Source organism: Sus scrofa, chromosome 5 (assembly GCF_054392235.1).
Source record: "Sus scrofa isolate SSC_HxYL_T2T_F1_AM1 chromosome 5, Sscrofa_HxYL_maternal_Yorkshire_Landrace_v2.0, whole genome shotgun sequence".
Lineage (NCBI taxonomy): Eukaryota > Metazoa > Chordata > Mammalia > Artiodactyla > Suidae > Sus > Sus scrofa.
In genome coordinates this window covers 70984964-71007834 of record NC_139387.1, presented here as the reverse complement: position 1 = coordinate 71007834, position 22871 = coordinate 70984964, and the positions used below count along the sequence as shown (strand labels likewise).

General features: G+C 51.1%; 1 protein-coding gene across 20 annotated transcripts; it reads right to left on the bottom strand.

The window, feature by feature from the left end:
* Positions 1-104: 104 nt before the first annotated feature.
* Positions 105-22246, bottom strand: ZNF384 (zinc finger protein 384). 20 transcript variants are annotated; one of them, XM_085025140.1, is made up of 13 exons: positions 22195-22246; positions 21939-21988; positions 21010-21069; positions 12752-12822; positions 12219-12456; positions 11941-11988; positions 11398-11734; positions 10466-10558; positions 6177-6401; positions 5308-5490; positions 3766-3844; positions 1984-2142; positions 105-1442 (listed from the first exon to the last, which is right to left on the bottom strand). In XM_085025140.1, exons 4-13 carry the CDS (start codon positions 12815-12817, stop codon positions 1071-1073), a joined length of 1800 nt encoding a protein of 599 aa, XP_084881266.1. In that variant the 5' UTR covers positions 12818-12822; positions 21010-21069; positions 21939-21988; positions 22195-22246; the 3' UTR covers positions 105-1070. The 20 variants fall into 20 exon arrangements, with proteins under 20 accessions (XP_084881266.1, XP_084881267.1, XP_084881270.1 ...); XM_085025141.1 differs by lacking the exon at positions 21939-21988; XM_085025144.1 differs by lacking the exon at positions 22195-22246 and having other exon boundaries at positions 21839-22012.
* Positions 22247-22871: the final 625 nt, after the last annotated feature.

Sequence of the window (22871 nt, the reverse complement as noted above, 5' to 3'; positions counted from 1 at the left end):
AAAAAAAAAAAAAAAGACAAAAGGAAATAAAAATGCTGTTGGCCAGAAGACAGGGTGGAGGGAAAAAAAAGGGACAAAAATAAACAAAACATCAAATATGAAAATTCTCAGAGATAATGCATTTATAAACACAGAAATGGTTACAACAAAGATGGCCGTGATGAGTGGGTATATATATATTTATATATATATATATTTATATATAAATCCATGTCCAGCAACTGACCGTGGCACCTAGGGAGCTAAGTCCAGTCCTTGCATTTGCCCTTCACTCTCCCTTCTCTGCAGCCCCCTCCTTGTGGGGTTTTATAAAGAACTCACAGCTCCCACAGCTGCTTAGGTTGGGGGACAGGGAGACTGAGCACTGAGCCCCGGCTGGCAGAGAAGGGGAGAAGCTCCAAGGAGACCCATAACTCACACTTCTAAGCCACCCTCGACCACTTTGGGGATCTCTGGCCCCTTGGGGACCACATCTCAGCCCTTGCCCCTTTACAAATAAAGGGGGTCCGACCCCCCCTCCAGATCTCCTTCCAGCACTAGGTAGGAAGTGAAGTGAGACCATGAGGGGAAAACGGCTCCCAGGGATAGGGTTATGTGAGAAACCTCTGTTCTTTCGCAGGCAAGACTAGAACAGGAAGCTGGCTGCATTTAGGGCTCCCTCCTCTCTGACGTCCAGGAGGGCCAGCCTCTAGTCCTCTATCAGCCCGAGCTTGGAGGATTATGAGGGTGAGGAGAGAGTAAGTGCCCACTCTGGAAAAGTCTCTATGAGGTCATAGCAAACCCCTCCCCTGAGCACCAACCCCCAATTTTAAAAGCTATGCTTAGGCAGGGAGGCTGCTGGATTACGCCACCAGCTCAGTACTCCTCTGCCGATCAGGAGGGCTGACGTTCCTGTTGAAGAGGAGTTGAGAATAAGGAGAGTATCCTGGGAAGGAAGGCTGGGCCTGAGACCCAAGAAGATGGAGCCGTGGCCTGTCAAGGAAGAAGAGGACTTTTCCCACCAAGAGGAGCTGGAGAAAGAAGGGACCAGAACTTCTTCCCCTCTTCCCAGGGGACGGCAGCACAGGTCTCTACGAGCTGGCCAGGTGCTCCACCTGGATGGTGCTGGTGGTGACAGTGAGGCAGATGTCCTTATGATGCTCTGCCGTCTTATAGGGGGTCAGGTCAAAGGAACACTGGGGTGGAGGGTTGGGGTTGCTGTCCCCGCCACCCCCACCCTGGGGGGCTGCCCCAGGGGACTGGAAGTGTGATGGCTGCTGCTGCTGCGGCTGCTGCGATGCCTGGGAGGCCTGGGCCTGGGCCTGGGCTTGAGCTTGGGCTTGGGCTTGAGCTTGGGCCTGGGCCTGGGCCTGGGCCACGGCTGCCGCCGCTGCCGCTGCCTGCACCTGCTGCTGGAGATCAGGAGGGTTGTGTTTGCGCATGTGTTTCATCAGGTACGTTTCCTAAGGGAGACAGAAAAGGAGTGGTTGAGGGAAGAAAGAGAAAGGAAGAGGTGCCTATAACCAGGGCCCTGGACTCTTACTCTGCTCTGAACAGAACCTCACTTCTGCACAGGTATTCTGGAGACACTTGAGCGCTTACTCTCAGGTGGACAAGAGAAGGGACCTTTAGAGTCACCGTGGGTATTCAGCTGGCACTGGGGAAGCTGTCATCCTCTCAAAGATCTCTGAATGGAACACCTTTTTCTGGAATCTAACAAAAAACATCTAACTGAAACCTCACTTCTCCCACAAGGCCAAGATACTTCCCTCTGCCCTTTGTCTAAGTAAAATGCAGAACCACTGCTTAGCAACCTCTATGGGCTCAAGGCACCAGGCATACCCTGAACGCTTCAGCTCTGGGTTTATTTCCATTTCCTTTAGTGACTCTGGCAAGCGGGAGCACGGGGCACAGGGGGATGGCGTGCTCCCTGAAGCAGCTCCTTCTCAGAAAGACGGGTGCAGCAGCTCATGGGGCAGGGGAGGGAGGGCTCCAGGCACTCACCGACGTGTACGCCCGACTGCAGATGGTGCAGGTGTACACCTTGGCATGCTTCACTGTGTGCGTAGACAGGTGCACCTCCAGCGAGGCTGCGTCTGTGTACGCCCGGTGACAGTTGTGGCACTTGAAGGGTTTATCTTTGTTGTGCTGCCGCCTGTGGGACTGAGAAAATTGGGAGAAACCAGGATGAATGTGCTGAACTCTGACCTCCTGGCTCCTTGACCTTCACAGAGAACCCTGAGCTAGGTGCCGGGCCTCCTAGTTCTCTTTCCATCTGAAGACACAACTGCATCAAGCAAAACTTCAGGAGCTACTGGCAGGGGAAGAAGCATCATACTCCATGCAGCGCACACCAGGATCCCAAATGTTACAACGGTGGCCGTGCCTGGTCCCACTGGTCAGCAGTTCTCAAAACGAAGCATGGGAGCTGCCAGGGAACACCAAGACCTTTTCAGGGGGCCCACGGGGTCAAAACTACTTTCAAAATGATGATAATAAGACACCATTCACTCTCATTCTTTCACGGTCGTACAGAGATCGCAAGATGTGTGGTATCACAAAGACTGAATGCGGCAGATATGAGAATCCTGCCACCTTTCTAAAGTCAGCCAGACATTAAAGAAACTTGCATGAATGTAAAGCAAAGCCATTCTAACTTTTTTTGGGGGGTGGGGCGGGGTGGGGATTTAGAGTTATGTTATTTATGTTAACATGCAATGGGATTTTTTGGTTTTCCTTTTTGGTCTTTTTAGGGCCGTACATGCAGCACATGGAACTTCCTAGGCTAGGGATTGAATCGGAGCTGTAGCCACAGGCCTACACCACAGCCACAGCAACGCCAGATTCAAGCCGAGTCTGTGACCTACACCACAGCTCATTCCACTGAGTGAAGTCAGGGACCAAACCCGCATCCTCATGGATACTAGTCCAGTTTGCTACCGCTGAACCATAATAGAACTCCCAAATGAGGTTTGTTTGTTTTTGGCTGTGCCCACAGCATGTCAAAGTTCTTGGGCAAGGGATCAAACCTGCACCACAGCAGCAACCTGTAGCAACACCAGATTCTTAACCCCATGCCCCACAAAGGGTCGGATTGAAGCTACAGCTGTCGGCCTACGCCACAGCCACACAGGATCCGAGCTGTCTGTGACCTACACTGCAGCACATGGCATAGATGGGTCCTTAACCCACTGAGCCAGACCAGGGATGCAACCCACATCCTCACAGACGCTACATCAGGTTCTTAACCTGTTGAGCCACACAGTAACTCTGGGGTTTATTATTTTTACACACATTAATAAATATTTTTCAAGTTTTTCAGTTTCTTCATGTCTACATAATTAGGTATTACCCACATCAACAAAAGCTCTCTGGGTTCCCCACTGACTGTTAAGAGTGTAAAGGGTCTGGACTTCCTGCCGCAGCTCTGTGGCTAAGGAATCTGACTATGAACCATGAGGCTGCAGGTTCGATCCCTGGCCTTGCTCAGTGGGTTAACGATCCGGCATTGCCATGAGCTGTGGTGTAGGTCACAGACACAGCTCAGATCTGGCGCTTCTGTGGCTCTGGTGTAGGCCGGCAGCTGTAGCTCCAATTAGACCCCTAGCCTGGGAACCTCCATATGCCACGGGTGCGGCCCAAGAAATGTCAAAAAAGACAAAAAAAAAAAAAAAAAAAAAGAGTGTAAAGGATCTGGAAAGAGTTTGAGAACCACTGACCTAGGCACATGGCACTGCGACCCCAAGTCTTAGACTCAAGGCCTCGGGTGGAGGGCAGAGCACTTACCTGCAAGTTAGAGAGCTGGGTGAAGGCTTTCTCGCAGCCTGGATGTGCACATTTGTACGGTCTATCGCCGGTGTGGATTCTGCACGGGTCGAGAGAAGAGAGGGAAAGGACGTGAGCAGAGCTGCCCGGGGAACAGTACCTCAGCAGGCCTCCTCTGGGAGCCCGGGGGGGTCTCCCAGGGGCACCAGCTCAGCTCCTCTGGGTCGGTCGGTCGGATCAGGCCAGCAGTCCCGACCTCCGCTCGCTGCTGCTGCGGGCACCGCTCCGCTCCAGCCGGGCTCCTCTGTGCTGGGGGCGGGCTGCGGGCTGGCCGGCCAAGGCGGCGAGGACCGCAACCGTCCCTCAGGAAGGTTCAGAAGGTGAGGTGAACACAGCGGTGAGGAGAAAGAAACACAGAGCACTGCTCCCCCGGCCCCCAACACACAGCCAGAAACCAGCCCCTCAGCCTGAGTGCCATTTCCAGCGAAAGTTCTGGTATCAGAGACAAGTAGTTATGGGAACTGTGAAGAGCAGCAGTGAGAGCACTACTTGTGGAAGCTCCTTGGGGCTTTTCCCAGTCCAGCCCCCTCACGGCAGGAAATGCCTACTTTGATACGAATGCCACCTCTTTCCAGACACTACAGGGCCCTCTGCGGAGATGAGCCTAGGACGGGAGGGTACGTGACCCCTGCTCCTCTGCAGGGACTTCAGAACCACCTCTGTGGCCGGGTGCTTTTCGAGACCCCCGGGGGTACAAAATCCTGAAAACCTCACAGGACACGTCTCCTCGCAAGGAAAGCCCAATTCCTCCTCTTCGCAAAGCACGCTGTCAGACTGCTTTGAGGGGGAGCACCTCCTCCAGTAGCTGCCGGGAGAGGAGGCCGATGGCCAGCAAGAGTCTGGACTCCAGCTCCGCTTGAGATCCATCAGCTCTTCCAGATGGCAGGCTCGCCTCCTCCGAGTCACTCCAGATTCCCAGGGCAAACAGTGAGCATCCTTATGGCGTATAAGCGTCTTCGTTTCACTTGTTGGGTCTTTGCGAACCTTGAGGATCTGTCTTGTTCTGTTCCCTATTCCCGGCCTCCCTTGGAGCCTTGCTTGCTGCTGTTGGTGTCACGGGCCTGGTACCCAGTCGAAGTCTAATTTTGTCTTCTGTTCCTCATCGGTGCCCCAAGGGCTAGAGGGATGGTCTTCTCCAAGCACACGGCCCTGCTTTGGCATCAAGGAGAAAATCTTGCAAGATGCGTGCACGGGTGTTTCCAGGGAGGAAAACGAGCATAGGAAACGTGGTCTCTGCTCCGGGGAAGTCGCCTCCTCCCGCCGGTCAGGGAGTGCCCCACAGTCACTGCATCTCTTCGGTGCTGCTTCTGCCCGGAAAGGCTCTCCCTGAGCATCCACTTGTTGGCTCCGGTGCGGCTTGGTCTTCCTCCCAGATGCCAGCTGTGCTCTCCTCCGGCCGGGTCTCTCCCCCGCCCCCCGCATGCGGGCTGCTGTGTGTGTCCGGGGCGGGGGTGGGGAGGGCATGCCAGCGGGGCGGGGCAGGAGCCCGCCACTCTCCCTTACCGTGTGTGCTGCTGGAGGTGGGAGAGCTGGCGGAAGGCCTTCTGGCAGTAGGAACAGTTGTAGGGCTTGGCCCCCGAGTGGATACGGAGGTGCTGGGCCAGGTAGGAGGTGTTGGCGAAGGTCTTGGAGCAGTGCGGGCACTTGTGGGGCTTGATGGTCTCCGTGTGCATCTTGGAGTGGATCCTGCCGGAGAGGAGAGGAGGGAAGGGGGAGGAGGGAGCAGTTCGACACCACGGGCTCAGCTCTCCGCTGGGTGAAATGATGTTGCTTGACGGATGAGAGCACCACGCCTCCCTCCCCCCCAAACACACTCCGGCCTGGGGAGGCTAGTGAAGAGGACACCCACATCTAGGTTGCTGCGGATCTTAAGTCGGTGGCTAGGATGGCAGTGAGATGATGAAGAGCTGCAGCCCTGGCTCCTGTAACCTTCAGGATTTCAGTCTCGTCAGCCCTCTGCTTTGTGCTAAGGTTTACACACTCACCACAGACACCCTGCTTCCAAATAGCAATCTGAACAAAGACCAATACCGCCTGTTCCCCATGGGCCTGAGGTTGAATGCACACCTTGGCTCTGAACGGAAGCATATAGTAAAAGCAGGGCCTGCTCTGTAGAAGAGTTCCAAACACAGACACAAAGAGAGACCGCACAAATCATTCCAGACTTTGGGACTGGAAAGCCCCAATTTCCAGGCCCCCCCCAGGGGTACAGAGTTCAGTTTTCACAGACAGCAATTGAGAGAGCTGAGGCTCTCTGCAGGCAAAGTCGAGAAATGAAAACGTGTGGAGAGAAAAGGAGATGCTGGCCACCTGGCCTTGGGGCTGTGAAGGGTTCACGGCAGGGAGCAGGGCGAACGCGAGAGCAGCCTTACCGGGTGTGCTGCTGGAGGTGAGAGAGCTGGCGGAAGGATTTCTCACAGAAGTTACAACTGTAGGGCTTGGCCCCCGAGTGGATACGGATGTGCTGGGCCAGGTAGGAGCTGTTGGCGAAGGTCTTGGAACAATGTGGGCACTTGTGGGGCTTGGTCTCGGTGTGTGACTTGGAGTGGATCTGCATCTCCGACTTCGAGAAGAAGGTCAGGGAGCACATCCGGCACCTGGGCCAAGGGAGGGCAGCGGTTAGGGCCCCGCCGGCTGAGGGGCGGTGCTGAGCCCCCCCCACCCACGTCCAAAGACGCCCACCTCTCTGATCTCTCCTACTCCCGCGACACTGCGAGGAGGAGCTCCATTTTATCTACCTTTACAGCCTCTGCTCCTAACATTGCCCGGGCACAACACAAGCATTAAATAAGTGTTTGCTGAATGCCTGGCCCCCCCTCAGTGTGCACCAAAACCAGCGTTCAACCAGGTAAGACAGGAACACCTCACTACAGGCTCTCACTGGGTCAGGAGTATCCGGCTAACTTTCGTTTTCCTTCTGCTGATAACTTGATCTCAGACTATTAAAGAACGACTTTCCCCAGTTTCCCATGGATAAAAGCACATCCTTCGGGCAGTCCCCAAGGCTCCCGAGATGGCAATGGGGACAAACTGACGAGACCCCCCAGATAACTGTCTTCCCTCAGACATTCCCCTATTTGCTTGTGGCCAGTGATTCCTAGAGGCATGGGTGGAGAAGTATCAGAGCTATTTGGAGGGGCCTTGCCCAAACTATACAGGTCAGGTCTCCACCCTGCATCTGATGTTCCACCCCCCACCCCGCCCCCAGCTCCTTAGCAATCAAGTGAGAACTACCTCTGCAATGAGCTAAGGTAACTGCTGCAGTGGGTAGTAATGCTCAGATATTTAGGAGAAAAAGACTGGTGACACGCTGAGCCTCCCTCTAACCTGTCCTCTTTCCTAGCGGGTGGAGCCAATGCCAGCACTTCCTGCTGTCATCAGTAGCATCTGAAAGTACTTTCACTCATCACCTGAGCTGGCAGTCCTTCCTCTTGCTCTGATACTGCCTGACAATATCAAAGAAGGCGGCCTGTGGGCAAGGTAGGCCACAACCATTCAGACATGACTGGGCCGGAACCTATCATTCCTAAACAACTCACCAGCACACAGTGTGGGTTGGCAGAAAGGGCCACAGCCTAAAGGCAGCCAGGCAAGCAGGGCAAGCCCCTCTTCTCTGGGTCCTCTCTGACTTATCTCTGTTAAGAGGACGTGGGAGGGTGAAGGGTGATTTCTGTTTCTCTCTGATCCCAGGAGAATGTTTAGAGAATAACCAAGATGCAGACTAAAAAGAACTCTGAGCTCCTTGGAGAAGGGACTACTGTTTGGGGTACAGGCCCTGTATTAATGCTTCCATTAAAATCCACCCCCCCTTTTTTTTAGAGCTGCACCCACCACAAATGGAAGTTCCCAGGCTAGGGATCGAATTGGAGCTGTAGCTGCTGGCCTATGTCACAGCCGCAGCAATGCCAGATCTGAGCTGCATCTGTGACCTACACCACAGCTCACGCCAATGCATGATCCTTAACCCACTAAGTGAGGCCAGGTATTGAACCCGCATCCTTATGGATACTAGTTGGGTTCGTCACCACTGAGCCACAACAGAAACTCCAAAATTCCAATTGTTAAGGCCAATTTCTAGTTCTCTTGTCACTTGATAACTCTGAAGGAAATCCAATGACCAGTTTATCAATCCCTGGTTGTTGTCTGGATGCCCAACCATTGTATGGGAGGGGGACATTCTGTTTATAGTTAGCAGGGTCCAGAGAGCACAGCCAGTGGAAGTCTGGACACCTGGGTTCTACTCAGGGTTCAGTTACAGGCTTGCTCATCAATCTAGACCTCGATTTTCTGGTCTGTAAAATGAAGAGATAAGTATCTGCCGCCTCTCCCAAGGGCCAGCAAACACCCAGGACAGCCAACAATGAGCCAAGCATTCTTGAATAATAAAAGTGCATTAAAGCCAGCAGCACTGGTGCTGGAAGGGCTCACACTACGATAGATTTCACCAAGGCTAACCTTAGAAACTAGACACACTGTCACTTGGAGGGGAACTGCACTAAAGTTACAAAATAATTCCCCTTCTCAGACAGGTGGAATGACAGGTTCATTTTAACGCAAACAAAACCTCATTAGTTTGCGTGTAAATGCTGAACACATAACCGCACCCTTAACCTGAAATCAATTATTAAAGAGAAAATAACCCTCTTCATCAAAGTTTTCAACTAGAGAAGTTTTCTACTGCAAAACTTAAATTCACCAATGGACTGGCAACCAAATGAGCAGTGTCTAAAAGTGTGAGTATAATAAGGATGATGATAATAACAGCAATATAATAAGGGCAGTAATAGTTGCCATTGTCATTGTGCCAGTTGTGCCATTGTGCCTGATATTGCCGGGCTCCGAATTAGGCCCCTTAAACACATTGTTCCCACTCTTTCCAACAACCTGGCAAGTACTGTCCCTGTTTTACAGAAAGGAATGCAAAGACTCAGAAGGGTGCAGTAATTTGCCAAAGGGCAAACGGTGATTCATTCTTACCTAACTTAAGACTCTTCACACTGGAGAGTATTTCAGGAAGAAGCCAGACCATCCCATCATCCACCAGAAACCTCTAGACACTAAAACTACAGAGAGGCTTAGGTGACCATTAAAGTTTTTTGTTTTTTGTTTTTTTAAATGGCTGCATATGGAAATTCCTGGGCCTGGGGTTGAATTACAGCTGCAGCTGCAACCTACACTGCCGCTTGTGGCAGTGCAGAATCCTTAACACAGTGAACAAGGCCAGGAATCGAATCTACATCCTCAGAGACAAGGTCGGGTTCTTAACCCGCTGAGCCACAATGGGAACTCCCCTTAAAGTATCTCCAACTCTGAAATTCTATGAAGTCAAATAAGCACAAGTCTAAGCAAGGTGTCAGGTGGTGGGGGAGAAATCCCATTTAGGAGAGCTGTGGAAGTGGGCAGTGGCCGGGGATAGAAACACCACTGTTCGTTGTCACTGGGAGCATGGCTCCCGGGGACACCATTCACACCCGACATGACAAGGGTGCCCCCTTGGAGGCACGAGATGTGGTGGCCTCAGTTACAGTAACTGCTGTGAATTATCAATGCTTTTTTCCCTTAAGATGTTCAAAAACACTTCCGTATATTCCAATTTTCCCTCAAAACATTTGCACAAGATAGATGAGGGCCATGATTGATCTTCCCATTTTTAGATGGGAACGAAGAGCTAGAAATAAGTATTGTATTGTCCCAAGAAACAGAACCCAATTCCCCCCAAACCAGTCAAATGCCTCTGACCACAGGAATGGACGTGGTTGACCCACACATGCATGGAAATAGGGATTCTTCATGATTAAAAAGAGGCCTTTGGACCTTCAGCGTTCTCAGCTCCTGAAGAAATTCTGTTTAACCTATAACATAATTAGTCCCCCTTCAATTCAGAGTTCTCTTTGGTCACCTGGAGGTGTGGCTGGTCAAGAATTCCAAAAGTATTAAGGGTGTGGGAAATCTCTCATGGCTGCCCTCCGGCTGTATAGTCACATTTCCTTCCACATGCACAGTTTGGAAAGTCCCGAAACAGCCTTACTGGGGGTCCAGAAACAGAGAAATCTTGGCAGAATCAGAGGACTGTGATCCCTGTGAAGGGCCACGCAGAGGGGCAGGCAACCCGCCCACTAGCCCCACAGCAACCGATTTTGTACAGGTGCATCTCCACGTCACAATGACCTCACTTGAAGCAACACATAAAAATTTAAATTTTACAGACTAAATTTAAAAGGGGATTTCATTTTATGAAACGATGTTATAAAACAATGCCTTTAAACGAAGCAAACTTGTCAGGTACCTTTATAACATGACATGATGTAAACATTTGTCAGGAACCCTTTTATTGTATAAAGTGGCGTACACCTATAATAACAAAGCTGCAGTGAACTTTCAGATCATGAGCTGGAATTCTGGAACTCAATACTTTCTGCACAGCAACACTCCCCTCATTTTCACTGACAGAGAGGGATTTACACACCCTGTCCTCTCCATGGTAGACGTGTACAACATGTAAAAATAAATGCTAAATGACGACCATCTCTTCTCTCTTTTGAAGCTCACAACATTTCCAATCTTATCTTACATATACTCCCGATGACTGGGAGGCATAAACAGAATTCTCCCCATTTTACAGATGAGGAAACTGAGGCCCAGAGAGGGGAAAAGGACTTGCCCAGGGTCACACAGCAAGTTCGTGGTGGAGCCGGGAACTGAATCCATGAGCCCAAGGCTCTGTCCATTTCCTGTGCCGCAGTTCCCTTCGCTCCTAAAATGGGAACAACATTGCCCATCTCGGTACACTAAGGACAGACCCAGTCTCCCAGCCATGCACATCTGCCCCTGTCTGCGTCAAAGCTGTGGCAGTGGTTATTCCACTCTGTACACTGGGACCAAACTCCCCAAACCCACTAGGGCCCTTGAGGGTTCTCAAGGAGATTAAAAGGTTTCCAGCTTTCAAAGGGCAGGGCATTTAGATACGTGATGACTTTCGTATAGAACCACATGCAGATGTGCATATAATGCTTTTCGGCAATGGGCAACTTAAAGGAAGTGGAGGATCGAAAGAACTTCCATGAATGAGAAAGTCAGCAAACAGCCATCTCACAAGCATATATTCCACAGGGCGGAAGGGCGGGTATTCTCTTCATTCCACCTTTTTACAAGGACCCCTCCCGTCACCCCAACCATGCAGGGTCAGGCAGGCTCGATGCTCAAATACGGCCCAAGAACCGGTGGATGGCACACAGGTCGGGGTTAGGGGCTTACCAGAGAGGTTTCTTGGAGAAATAGGAATGGAAAATGTAGAAAGCAAAAAGGAGCTGGAGACAAGAGTCTCAAACCCAGTCTAGAGCTTCATTACAAGAAAGAAATTCCAATATGTCACCCAAGATAGGTCCGTGCTGATGACCCCCAAAAAGGAGAGGGTGAAACGGGTCTGCCTCGTGGGGAAGAGGCACCAGAAAAGGGCCAGAAGCGTCTCCTTCCTACCCCTCCATGGACAACTGACATGCATGTGGATCTGCGGTGGAAGCTGCTGGGGCGCAGAGCCCGAGGGGGCAGGGACGCTCAAAGGCGCACCCCTTCCTGCCGTGCGCTGACTCCTACCTGTAGGTCTTGCCGTCTTTCTGATGGTCGTCATCATCCTCGGGGGAGAGCACGTAAGGGTCGTTCATCTCAGGCAGCCCCGATTCCAGCATCCGCTTCTTCTTTCGGCCCCGGGGGGGCTTAGTGGCCACAGTGCCACCTCCGCCACCGCCGCCGCCGCCACCTTCCTCGGTTAGGGTCGATGCTACCTTCTTAGAGAGGTCGGGGACCACCTGTAGGGCTTGCGAGCCCGGGGGAAGAGCTGAGACAATCATGGGAGCCGAAATGGGGAAGGTCTGAGCTGACGAGGCTGTGGTCACAAGGGAGCCTGAGGGGGACGTGATTACCAAACCAGGACCTAGGATGGGGAGAAAAAGGAGATGGTGTCACGCGGTCCAGTCCTGATCCTAATCCTATTTAACTCCCCCCAGATCATTGTCTAGTTAACCCCTCACCACCGCCCCCCACCCCGACCCAGAGTATATAGGAAACCCCAAACCCTGTACATAACAATGGTCTCCTAACCCCTGTCCCCACGCCACCCCCGGTAACAGTGAGATTTACCCCTTGATTGACTCCCTTCTCTTCTCCACCTCTGAGAACAGGAGACTCCTTGATTCAGAGAAGGAAAGAATGTCACCTCCTCAAAGGCAGGGACCGCATCTTCTACTTCTTTGTACCCCCACAATGCCTAGCGCATTGCTGGGCACACAGTAGGCACTTAGTACACATCTGAGTAATCAAACACACATCCCACTCCCCATGTCCGTGGCGCCCTCCAGCCTGGGGTACTGATCGTGGAAGATCAACACCTCAGATTGGAGAAGAGCAGAGGTGCTCACCAGCGGTCATCAGTCCTGTGGACGGCACGGGGACCACCGTGATATTCTGGGTAACGGACGCCTGGCTATGTGGGGTCAGCTGGTCTGACTTGGACTCGGTGTCCATACTGATGCCCGAGGGCAGGGACACCGAGGCAGGCACTGTCAGCAAGGTGGGGTAGTGGGGTGGAGCCAGCCCACAGCCCTTCTCCGGCAACAGCTGATCCTTCATCTTGTTGATGAACATCGTGTTCTCGATCTGCAAGAAAACGGAGGGGGACGCGGCCTCTGAGGGAGGGTCGGGGGCTGTCTGCTCCCTCAGCACCCCGCGCCGGCCATCCTCGTCCTCGGGGGAGAGCAAAAGGCGGGCAGTTACTGTCTCTGCGCTTCCAGAGAGAGGCCAAAAGGAAACCCTAGCTACTCTCAGCGATGGGGGGCCTGGAGAAACAGATCAGGAGTCATCTTGCTTCCAGTGTCCACAGTAACAGAACTTGCTACTCGGAGATGACAAAAGTACACCACGGAGCAGGAGCCAAGACCCAAACACCACCTACCTGTCCTGAGACTGTGGGGATAGAAGGCCAGAAGTACGGGTTAGAATTGAAGTGAGATTCTTCCATTCTACCTAAAGAAGGAAAGACAGACCACATGACACTCAGGAATAAGCCAGAGCAGCCTCGGCAATGGAGACAGGGAGCTCCTGGCCTCTTCTCTGGCATCACACCCACATGCCTGGGAACTGGTAGGCAGGCCCTGGGAGCTAGCATATCAGTCCCTCTGGGCAGAGCCGCTTGGCACCGTATCTCCACCCAACAGAGGCTACCCCAGTCGGGATGCTGGTGAAAGAACCTATACACACCGCATTTACCCACACGATGTTTCCTGTACCACAGAAATAGAATTGATATTACTTTCTTTTGCTGACAAAGAGAAATCAAAATCATGAGAGAGGAAGGCATGGGCCCACAATCCCACAAGGCAAATCAATGATTGGCTTGAAAACAGCCAGGTACCTATCATTGTTCCTCTCCCTTCATCCCCCAAACCCACCTTCCTTGAAATAAAAAAACTTCAAGAGTACCAATCGACACATCTAGAGTTCCACGTAGTGTGAAACGGTTCCAGGCCAGAACACAAACTGTCCAAGAGAGTTAAAGAATGAAACTGGTGGGAAGCAGAATCAAGGTTTTTGCGGAGAACCAGATGCTCTTCGGGGACCACACCCCCACGGATCCCACCAAGGCCCAAGAATATCCACGATGCTTTACTAGGTACGACGTGCACTGGACAGAGCAGTGAGAATCTAGCAGTTATCAGTTTTCAAAAGGGTTCTAGCATTAGCAGTAGCAGCAGCCACCTAAAGGGTTTTAGAACAGAGACAATGGGGGGCCAGAACACACACACATCACCAGATCCCGGCTTTGCAGTTCTCAAACACTAGGCCTCTAAGAATTCAGAAGGTTCTTCTCTGTATGTGATGACACATAAGCTTAAAACTTTGGGAGGGAGGACTAAGCAGGAAGAAAAGCAAACCCTCAGAATCAAGTTGCAAGTCACAGATGGGTCTGGACTCCAGGCATGCCACCGCTCATTTTCACACTCCGATCCTTCTCCTAGCAAGGCTTAATTACAGGTTGTTGGAGTTCCCGTCGTGGGGCAGTGGTTAACGAATCCGACTAGGAACCATGAGGTTGAGGGTTCGATCCCCGCCCTTGCTCAGTGGGTTAACGATCCAGTGTTGCCGTGAGCTGTGGTGTACGTTGCAGATGCGGCTCAGATCCCGCGTTGCTGTGGCTCTGGCATAGGCTGGCAGCTACAGCTCCGATTAGACCCCTAGCCTGGGAACCTCCATATGCCGCGGGAGCAGCCCAAGAAATGGCAAAAAGACAAAACAAAAACAAAAAAATTACAGGATGTTGGTTAAGAGAAGCTTCCCAAAAGCCCGGACCAGGAGAGATCCAGGCTGGCAGAAGGCAGGTGACATGGGAGGAGACTGCTGGGATGGAGAAGCAAGGAAGAGCGGGAATTAGTGTTAACACCGCACTGCCACTCCGGGCCAAGGGCAACCAAGCTCGAGATGCAGAAGGAGAACTCACAGGAAGCTGTGACTGACAGCCAAGGTCCCTCTGAGGACACGCTGGAGGGGGACACAGAAGATACTAAGAGCTGGAGAGTAGACTGGGTACAGAAACCAGGTTTTAAGTTGCGACTAAGGAAACCAGGAAAGTTTTTCACCAAAGGAAGTGAAGCAAAAGGACCTCACTCTAAATGTAGCCCTGTTCTTGATCTTTCTCCAGAATTCTCATCACATCTTTTGCTCTACTGAATAGCAGTCTTCATTTTCGTAAAACCTATAAAGGAAAGCAGCCTATAAATTTCAGGCTATTTCTTCCCAAAAAGTAGCAAAGGCGAGGAGAGGAATGCACCAAATCTGTGGTTACAAGAGCTTCGCACAAACAAGTGTGAGGGTCGACTTGTTTACAAGTGGCTTGAGGATCCATCACAAGCAGATTCTGCTTCCCGAGTTAGAAAACATCCTAAAACCAGACAGTCTCTAATGCAGGTGCTAAGCGTTTCCCTTCTAACCAGCTTTTTGAAGGCCCCAGGCCTTCTGTAGCCAATGGACATCAAGAAACAATGAGATCCAATCTTGCTATGATTTTCAGGAGGCAGGGGCCACTTCCTGAACTTCCCCCAGACTCTAATACAAGAATCATTACTCTGTAAGCAATTCCATACTTGATAAAGTGAGTGACAGGAAACTACACATACAATTTTTTTTTTTTTTTGGTCTTTTTGTCATTTCTTGGGCTGCTCCCGTGGCATATGGAGGAGATTCCCATCAGAGCTGTAACCGCTGGCCTATGCCAGAGCCACAGCAACGCGGGATCTGAGCCGCATCTGCGACCTACACCACAGCTCACGGCAACGCCGGATTCTTAACCCACTAAGTAAGGCCAGGGATTGAACCCGCAACCTCATGGGTTCAACCCCTATGCTAGGGGTTGAATTGGAACCACCGCTGCTGGTCTACACCTCATGGTTCCTACTCGAATTCGTTCACCACTGAGCCACGATGGGAACTCCCCAATTTTTTTTTTTTTTTTAATCTTTTTAGGGCTGCATCTGTAGCATATGGACGTTCCCAGGTTAGGGGTCGAATCAGAGCTATAGCTGCTGGCCTACACCACAGCCATTCGGGATCCTCAACACTGAGCGAGGCCAGGGATAGAACCAGTGTCCTTATGGATACTAGCCATGTTTGTTACTGCTGAGCCAAGATGGTTATTCCCACACAAATCTTAAAAGCAATGCCAGGGGCTCGAAGGTTAACCCACAGCCCCCATCCATCTAAACCTCTAGCTGAGAGCAATGGAACAGACAAGAGGGGGACTATGGTGGAGGCGGAGCAGAGAATTAGGCTGGAGAGTAAAAGAAAGGAGGGTCTAATTAAAATTATCCCCTGAAGAGTCAAGGAAGTAAACACTACAGATGTGAAATTTTAGGAGGGATGAATTGAGAGCCTGAAAGTGTCAAAGGATTCCTGTGAGCAAGACCCCTCCCCAAAAGACTACACACACTCAGAGTGTGGCACCAGGGGCTCAGGTGCAGCAGTTCCTGAGTGCAACGTGGCCTGTAGGTTCTAATAAAGGGGACCATGTGACATGATGGACAACATCACCCCCGTCACCATTGATGTCTACTGTGTTCAAGGTACTGGTCTGTCTCAGCACCTTACAACCATCGTACCATTTTTTTTTTTTTTTTTTTTCGTTTTTTGGCCACACCCACACAGGGAAGTTCTCAGGCCAGGGACAGAATCCAAGCTGGAGTTGCAACTACAGCTGCAGCCACACCAGATTCCTTAAGCTGATGTGCCAGGCCGGGGATCGAACCGGCACCTCCACAGAGACAAACCGGATCATTAACCCACTGCACCACAGCGGGAACGCCAACCATCACACCATTTAATCCCACAACAGTTCTAGTTGCAATCCCTGTTTTTCAAATGAGGAAATTGAAGAAATTGAGAAATTTTTCAAATGAGGAAATCGAAGGCAAACAGTAAATAGCAGAGCAGAGATCTGAACCCAGTACCAAAGAGCAATCTAGGAAAGGAGTCCTACAAGAGACTAACTCAAGTATGGACTCTCTGACACTGTGGCTTGATTCACAAATCAAAGTTTGAAATATTTGCAAGAATGGATTACACACTTTGCAGGGAGTTCTCAACAAACATTTTTTATTTTATTTCACTTTTTACTTTTTAGGGCCACACCCATGGAATATGGAAGCTCCTAGGCTAGGGGTTGAATTGGAACCACCGCTGCTGGTCTACACCACAGCCACAGCACCGTGGGATCTGAGCTGTGTCTGTGATCTACACCACAGCTCATGGCAATGCCATATCCTTAACCAAATGAGCAAGGCCAAGGACTGAACCCGAATCCTCATGGATACTAGTTGGGTTCGTTACTGCTGAGCCACAACAGGAACTCCTCAACAAACTTTTTTTTTTTTAAGTAGAGTTTTCCAACCATGAGGTTGCGGGTTCGATCCCTGGCCTCGCTTAGTGGGTTGGGGATCCGGCGTTGCTGTGAGCTGTGGTGTAGGTTGCAGTCGCAGCTGGGATCCCGCGTTGCTGTGGCTCTGGTGTAGGCTGGCAGCTACAGCTCCGATTGGACCCCTAGCCTGCGAACCTCCATATGCCGCGGGAGCGGCCCAAGAAATGGCAAAAAAAAAAAAGAGTAGAGTTTTCAATGAAAGATGATATTCTCTGTCCACATCCAGTGAAGCCGTTTGCCACCAAGATAACAGATTTTATTTTTTCTTTTTCGGCTGCACCCACAGCATATGGACATTCCTTGGCCAGTATGCAAGTCTGAGCCACAGCTGTGGCAACGCTGTACCCTTAACCCACTGCACTGGGCTGGGAATCAAACCAGCAATGCCACAAAGACAAGCCCGATCCTTAAACCACTATGCCACAGTGGAAACTCCCAAGATAACTGGTTTTAGAATGAAGGAGTCTGAGTTAAAAAGCCAGACTGTGTGGAGTGGGTAAATGGAATAAAAGGCCCCTCCTCTTCCCCAGATACTCAGTCTCTCACTCTGCTTTGGTTCTTAAAAGAACAAAGCTGAAGATGAGAACACAAAACTGCTCCTAGGACTAAATGATAAACATGCCTGTGGGCTTCTGATAAACATGTCAGCCCCAAAGGGGGGTTCACGGGGAGCACTGCTCGCCCAACTAGAAGCAACAATAATCGCCTACAGGAGGACCTTTGAGAAAGGCTCCACATTGTTCTGATGAGCATGACTTGTATCTCTGTATCCCTGACCTGAGATCAATCAGAGGCCAAGAAGGAAGGCTGCTGCCAGAATATGATGTAAACGGTGCCCCTGGGGTTGTGTCACAGGGTGCCTGGGTGCCAGAGCCCTCAAAAACCTGCTAACTGTCCCTTACCACTTCTCCGCTCAACTCTGTCTCTCACAGAGGAGCTGCCACCAAACCATTCTGACATTCAAGCAGGTACACGACATTCTGAAAACCCAAAAATTAAAGACAGTTCTGAGGGAAACCTAATCTCTACACAGGGCACCAGTTTTGATGATTCTGCGAATATACTGAAAAATCAAAAAATGAGGAGTTCCCACTGTGGCACAGTGGAAACAAATCCGACTAGGAACCATGAGGTTGCGGGTTCAATCCCTAGCCTCACTTAGTGAGTTAAGGATCCGGTGTTGCCATGAGCTGTGGTGTAGGTCGCAGACATGGTTCGGATCCTGTGTGGCTGTGGCTGTGGCGTAGGCCGGCAGCTGTAGCTCCGATTCAACTCCTAGCCTGGGAACTTCCACATGCCATGAGAATGGCCCTAAAAACCAAAAAAAAAAAGTAAAAAAAACTGGTTTACCCTAGTCTGGGAAGGAAAACGAAAGCTTCTATTTCAGCTCCAAAATGCAGAACAGAAGGAAAAACACAGCAGGCAGAAAGATGATGGCAGACTGAACATCTGGGCTCTAATTTCAACTTTACGACTGCATGATGCCTCCACTGTTCCATTAATAAGAAAGGAGATTTAGGAGCTCCCACTGTGGCACAACGGGATCAACGGCATCTTGGGAGCACTGGGACGCTGGTTTGACCCCTGGCCTGGGCACAGTGGGTTAAGGATCCAGTGTGAGGTGGCCAAAACAGAAAGAAAAAAAGAAAAGAAAAGGAAGGAGATTTACTGTAATTAAGTTGGATGGTACTTTCTTTTAAGAGGTTCAAGGACCTTCATACTGCTTTTCCAATCTCAAAAGAAATCTTGGGAGTTCCCGTCGTGGTGCAGTGGTTAACGAATCCGACTAGGAACCATGAGGTTGCGGGTTCGGTCCCTGCCCTTGCTCAGTGGGTTAATGATCCAGCATTGCCGTGAGCTGTGGTGTAGGTTGCAGACGCGGCTCGATCCCGCGTTGCTGTGGCTCTGGCATAGGCTGGCAGCTACAGCTCTGATTCGACCCCTAGCCTGGGAACCTCCATATGCCGCGGGAGCGGCCCAAGAAATGGCAAAAAGACAAAAAAAAAAAAAAAAAAAGAAAGGAAGAAATCTTGGAAGACCGAGGAAGTGAAGAAAAAAGACAATATTAAGTGATATCCATCAAACACAGAGGAGGACTTGAACTCTTCCATCAGAGCTTTGTCCCTCTGTCCGTCCTCCCACAGCGCTACCACCATCCAGGGACAGAGCTGTCCCTGCCTCCAGCATGTGGTTTTGAAAGACATGGTGAAGACCACCACCTCGTTCCTGGCACTTACTCCATTTTTTTAAATGATTTTATTTTTTTCAAATAAAACAGGGTTTTCTTTTCTCAAGAAAACAGCCTTCTCTCATACAACCAACCTTTAGAAAATCATGAAATGGTCATCAAATTTCATAGGTAGAAGATGGACCAAGGAATCAAGATGTCTGGAATCTAGTTCTAGGCCCTTCATCAGTGGATGACTCTGAATAATTGACTACTCCATTAAGTTTCTATTTATGCAGAGAATGAAGGAGTATAAACCCCTTAAAACAAATTCACAAGGCATACAGTGGGGAGATCGGGACAACACAATAAAGAGTAAAATGCTCAAAGTATTCCTGGAAGGAAGAGAGTTAGAGAAATACCTGCCTGTGATGAGGACGATCATTAGTGACCATCAGTGGAAATTACATAAAGACCACATAATTACAAAGGAACCACCCCAAAGTATCAGCTCTATAGCCTCCAGCTTCGTAATCACCAACTAGAAGCACTAACAAGAAAGGGAGATGCAAAGAACAATCAACTCAATTTCAACTACAGAAAGAACTTGACTTGTGGGGCTCAGACACTTTATTGAGAAAAGCTTCCAAAATGTACAACCTTGCAATATTAGCTAAGGACTTGGAGTGAAGAAACACAGAGGACCATTTTTTTCTCAGGTCCTAAGGGCATTCAAGAAGGGCCATCCCAAAAGGATTTGGGGCCTTTCGACTGTGAACTCTTCCAAGTACAAACTAACTGAGAATAGGTTTATCCCAATTCTACTGGGAAAGCCCATCACACCAATACCCAGACTCACAGCACTAGACCAAATCCCCACAAAGCTGGCAATCTGGGCCAGCACCTTCTACCCTGGGCACCACTAGACCACTGTATCCTGCATCCTGCAGGAAGAACAGCACGCTGATTCCCTTTGACCTGCCCATTCCATTGTAACTGAGATCTGGGCAATATGGGGTGGGGGGAAGGCTGGAGAAGAGGGAATATGTACCTAGCATTTTTAATCACCAATTTGGCTCAGAAACCCATGGGGAATAAATTTTATAAACCAGCCTGGAACTGGTTCTCAGAAGACACACCTAAGACTTTTTCTTTTTTTTGGTCTTTTTCGGGGTACACGCGCCACATATGGAGGTTCCCAGGCTAGGGGTTGAATTGGAGCTGCAGCTGCTGGCCTATACCACAGCCACAGCAATGCCAGATTCTGTGTCTGGGACCTACACCACAGCTCACAGCAACGCCAGATCCTGAACCCAGTGAGCAAAGCCAGAGATTGAACCAGCGTCCTCATGGATACTAGTCAGATTCATTTCTGCTGAGCCATGAAAGGAACTCCACATCTAGGACTCTTAAGCTCTGAACTCAAATTCTTTGAGCTTGATATATATCATCGTTTTCAGGCACCCTAAAACTCAACTACCATCAAGCCTTGCTTTTTGAACCTACCTCTGAAGTCCACTCCATACAGTTTTATCCATTTTACCTCAAACTACCCACATACAAGTTTTTTCCCCCAAAACTTCACCCTGTCTCATTAAGTTCAAATAACCCCACGTTACAGATTCTATTCACTCCAGAGGTCCACTCCAAACACTGTGCTGCAATATTAAGGATGCAAACTCCACTCTAAAGTCAGCTCTGCTTGTTCCTAACAGAGGAAAGCAATTTCATAAGCTATGCCAAAAGGACTATACTAGCAACTAGGGCCCATGTGTCCCTAAAGCAGAATGAATTTCTCTTTTGGGCACAGTGCAACACTGCTTAGTGATTTCATGCAAGCATTTCACAATTCAATCTTGATGAGGACTGGTGGCAATGGAAGGTGATGGGGTACAGTGCCAACTTTTTGCACAAAATTTCCTGGGTATCCTCAAGAGATAATGAGAGGCTTCTCCCACAGCAAACACCAAGATTACAATTGCTATTATGTGAAGGATTCTGTCACATTGTCCCCAAAACGTCCCTTTATGATCCCTTCTCCCCCCGTACCGAAAAAGCCATTAACCCCCAATTGTCTTACCCTCTCTCTCTCTTCCTCCTGTCGTCTTATTCCTTCTCCTTTCCAGGGCTCCTGAACTTTCTGTAAACAAATTGTCTGGGTTACAGGGGCCGGTAAGGGTGCAGCCACCGGAGAACTGGAGAACCTCAGGAATTCTTTGACTGTCAGCACTCAGTCTGGAAGGCAGGCCGACCCCCAACCAACAATCCAAAGATGCAAGGATATAATAACAGGAGTGTAGTGCCACCCCTATGTGGATACAAGGCAAAGAAGTTCAATTCCCATCAACTAAGATGAACTCTATCACCAGTGTGAGGGTTCCACTTGGGCTCAGACACTGGTTCTTCTTGGTTTCCCAGGGCCGCAGGTAGTCGGGGGTGAGAGAACAGAGAGTTGGAAGAAGAGAAGGGTCCCTGCCTCCTGAGGATTGGCTCAGAAAGCAAAGCTGAGGACTAAGGGGGATGCACAAGCCCTTGTGTCAGGCACAGTGCCAGTTTAGGCCCAGCCGCTTCCTCTGGCCTCCCCCCCACTTCTGCGAGGACTTCGCCCCTGCCTACCCAAGGCCCTACGCCAAGAAGTACCTCCCTCAGCCTGCACAGTGGTCTAGCTATTGGAGACCCCGGCTGATCCCCAAACACCTTCGCTGCCCTGAGACAGCCCTTGGGCGCCTTCTCCTGATGTCGCCCTCCACCCTTTCCTCAAATACCCTTCTTTGGGACGCCTCTCCTTCCCCTCCAGGGAGCTGAACTCTGCCACCCACCAGACAGACACCCGCCCCCTAAGCCCCCCCATTCCTCCCCATCGCCCGCTCCTCCACAACCACTTCCGGTTCCGGGACGGACACACGTACAGTCCCATCGAGGACCCCCCTTCTCCGCCCCCCAAGGAAAAGGGGAGGGGGGAGGAGCAGAGAGCTCGGCGCGCGCCGGCTGCAGCGGCGCGAGACTCACCCGGCGGCGACGGCTGCGGCGGCGCCAGAGCGCGGGAGGGGCGGCGTTTGCTGGGAAAGGAGGGAGCCGAGTATGGTGGGAGGACCCGGAGGGGGCGAGGGGAGGGGGGAGAGCGCGAGGCGAGCGCGCGGGCACGCACTTTAGGCGCGAGACAGACCCACACACTCACACGCACGGAACGCGCGCGAGACACCCGCAGGGCGGGGGCGCGAGGCAGTGGGTGGCCCCCTCCCGCCCTCCCTCCCCTAACACTCACCCGGAAGTGGTGCTGCAGCTTGTGCTCCCGAGAACCCCGATTCCTCCACGCCCCCTCCCTCCCTCCCTCCCCCCACTGGCTCGGAGTTGAGCCGAGGCTGAGAGAAGGCGGGAGCGCCGGAAACGAAAAGGGGGGAGGGAGGGAAATAGCTATGTAGGGGGGGCCACAATGGGGAAAGGGGGAAATGCAAAGGTCGAGTCACTTCCGGGAGCGGCAAGAGCACATCCGGCGCGGCTCGCGCTCCAGGGTATTCAGGGCGGACGTTACGACAAATAGGGGCGGAAGTGGCTTCTGCCCAGGGACGCAGGACCCGCCAGGGATGTGACGCCACAGCGGAAGTGAAGGTGGGTTCCGCTAAGGGCAGGAGTTGAACTGCGGTCCCGGGCTTCCGGAAGGGACTTCTGGGGGAGTGGGAGGGTGGGAAGGCGACAGGTTCATGAATTATGCATCAAGGTACGTGGGGAGGTTTGGATTCTTAAAAGGCCGGTCGTGGTTCTCTTCCCCCAGGGGGCGACAGGCTGATATAGGGAGTTATCTACCATTCTTATTTCTTAGGTGTGCTCTTGAATGTCTCAATGCTGTGAATACACGGAGAGGGATAAGGGTGTGTCGGCTTCTGAGATCCCTACTTTGGCCCAAGGAGTAACTAATAACCTTTCCCAGCCATCAGAGTCCGC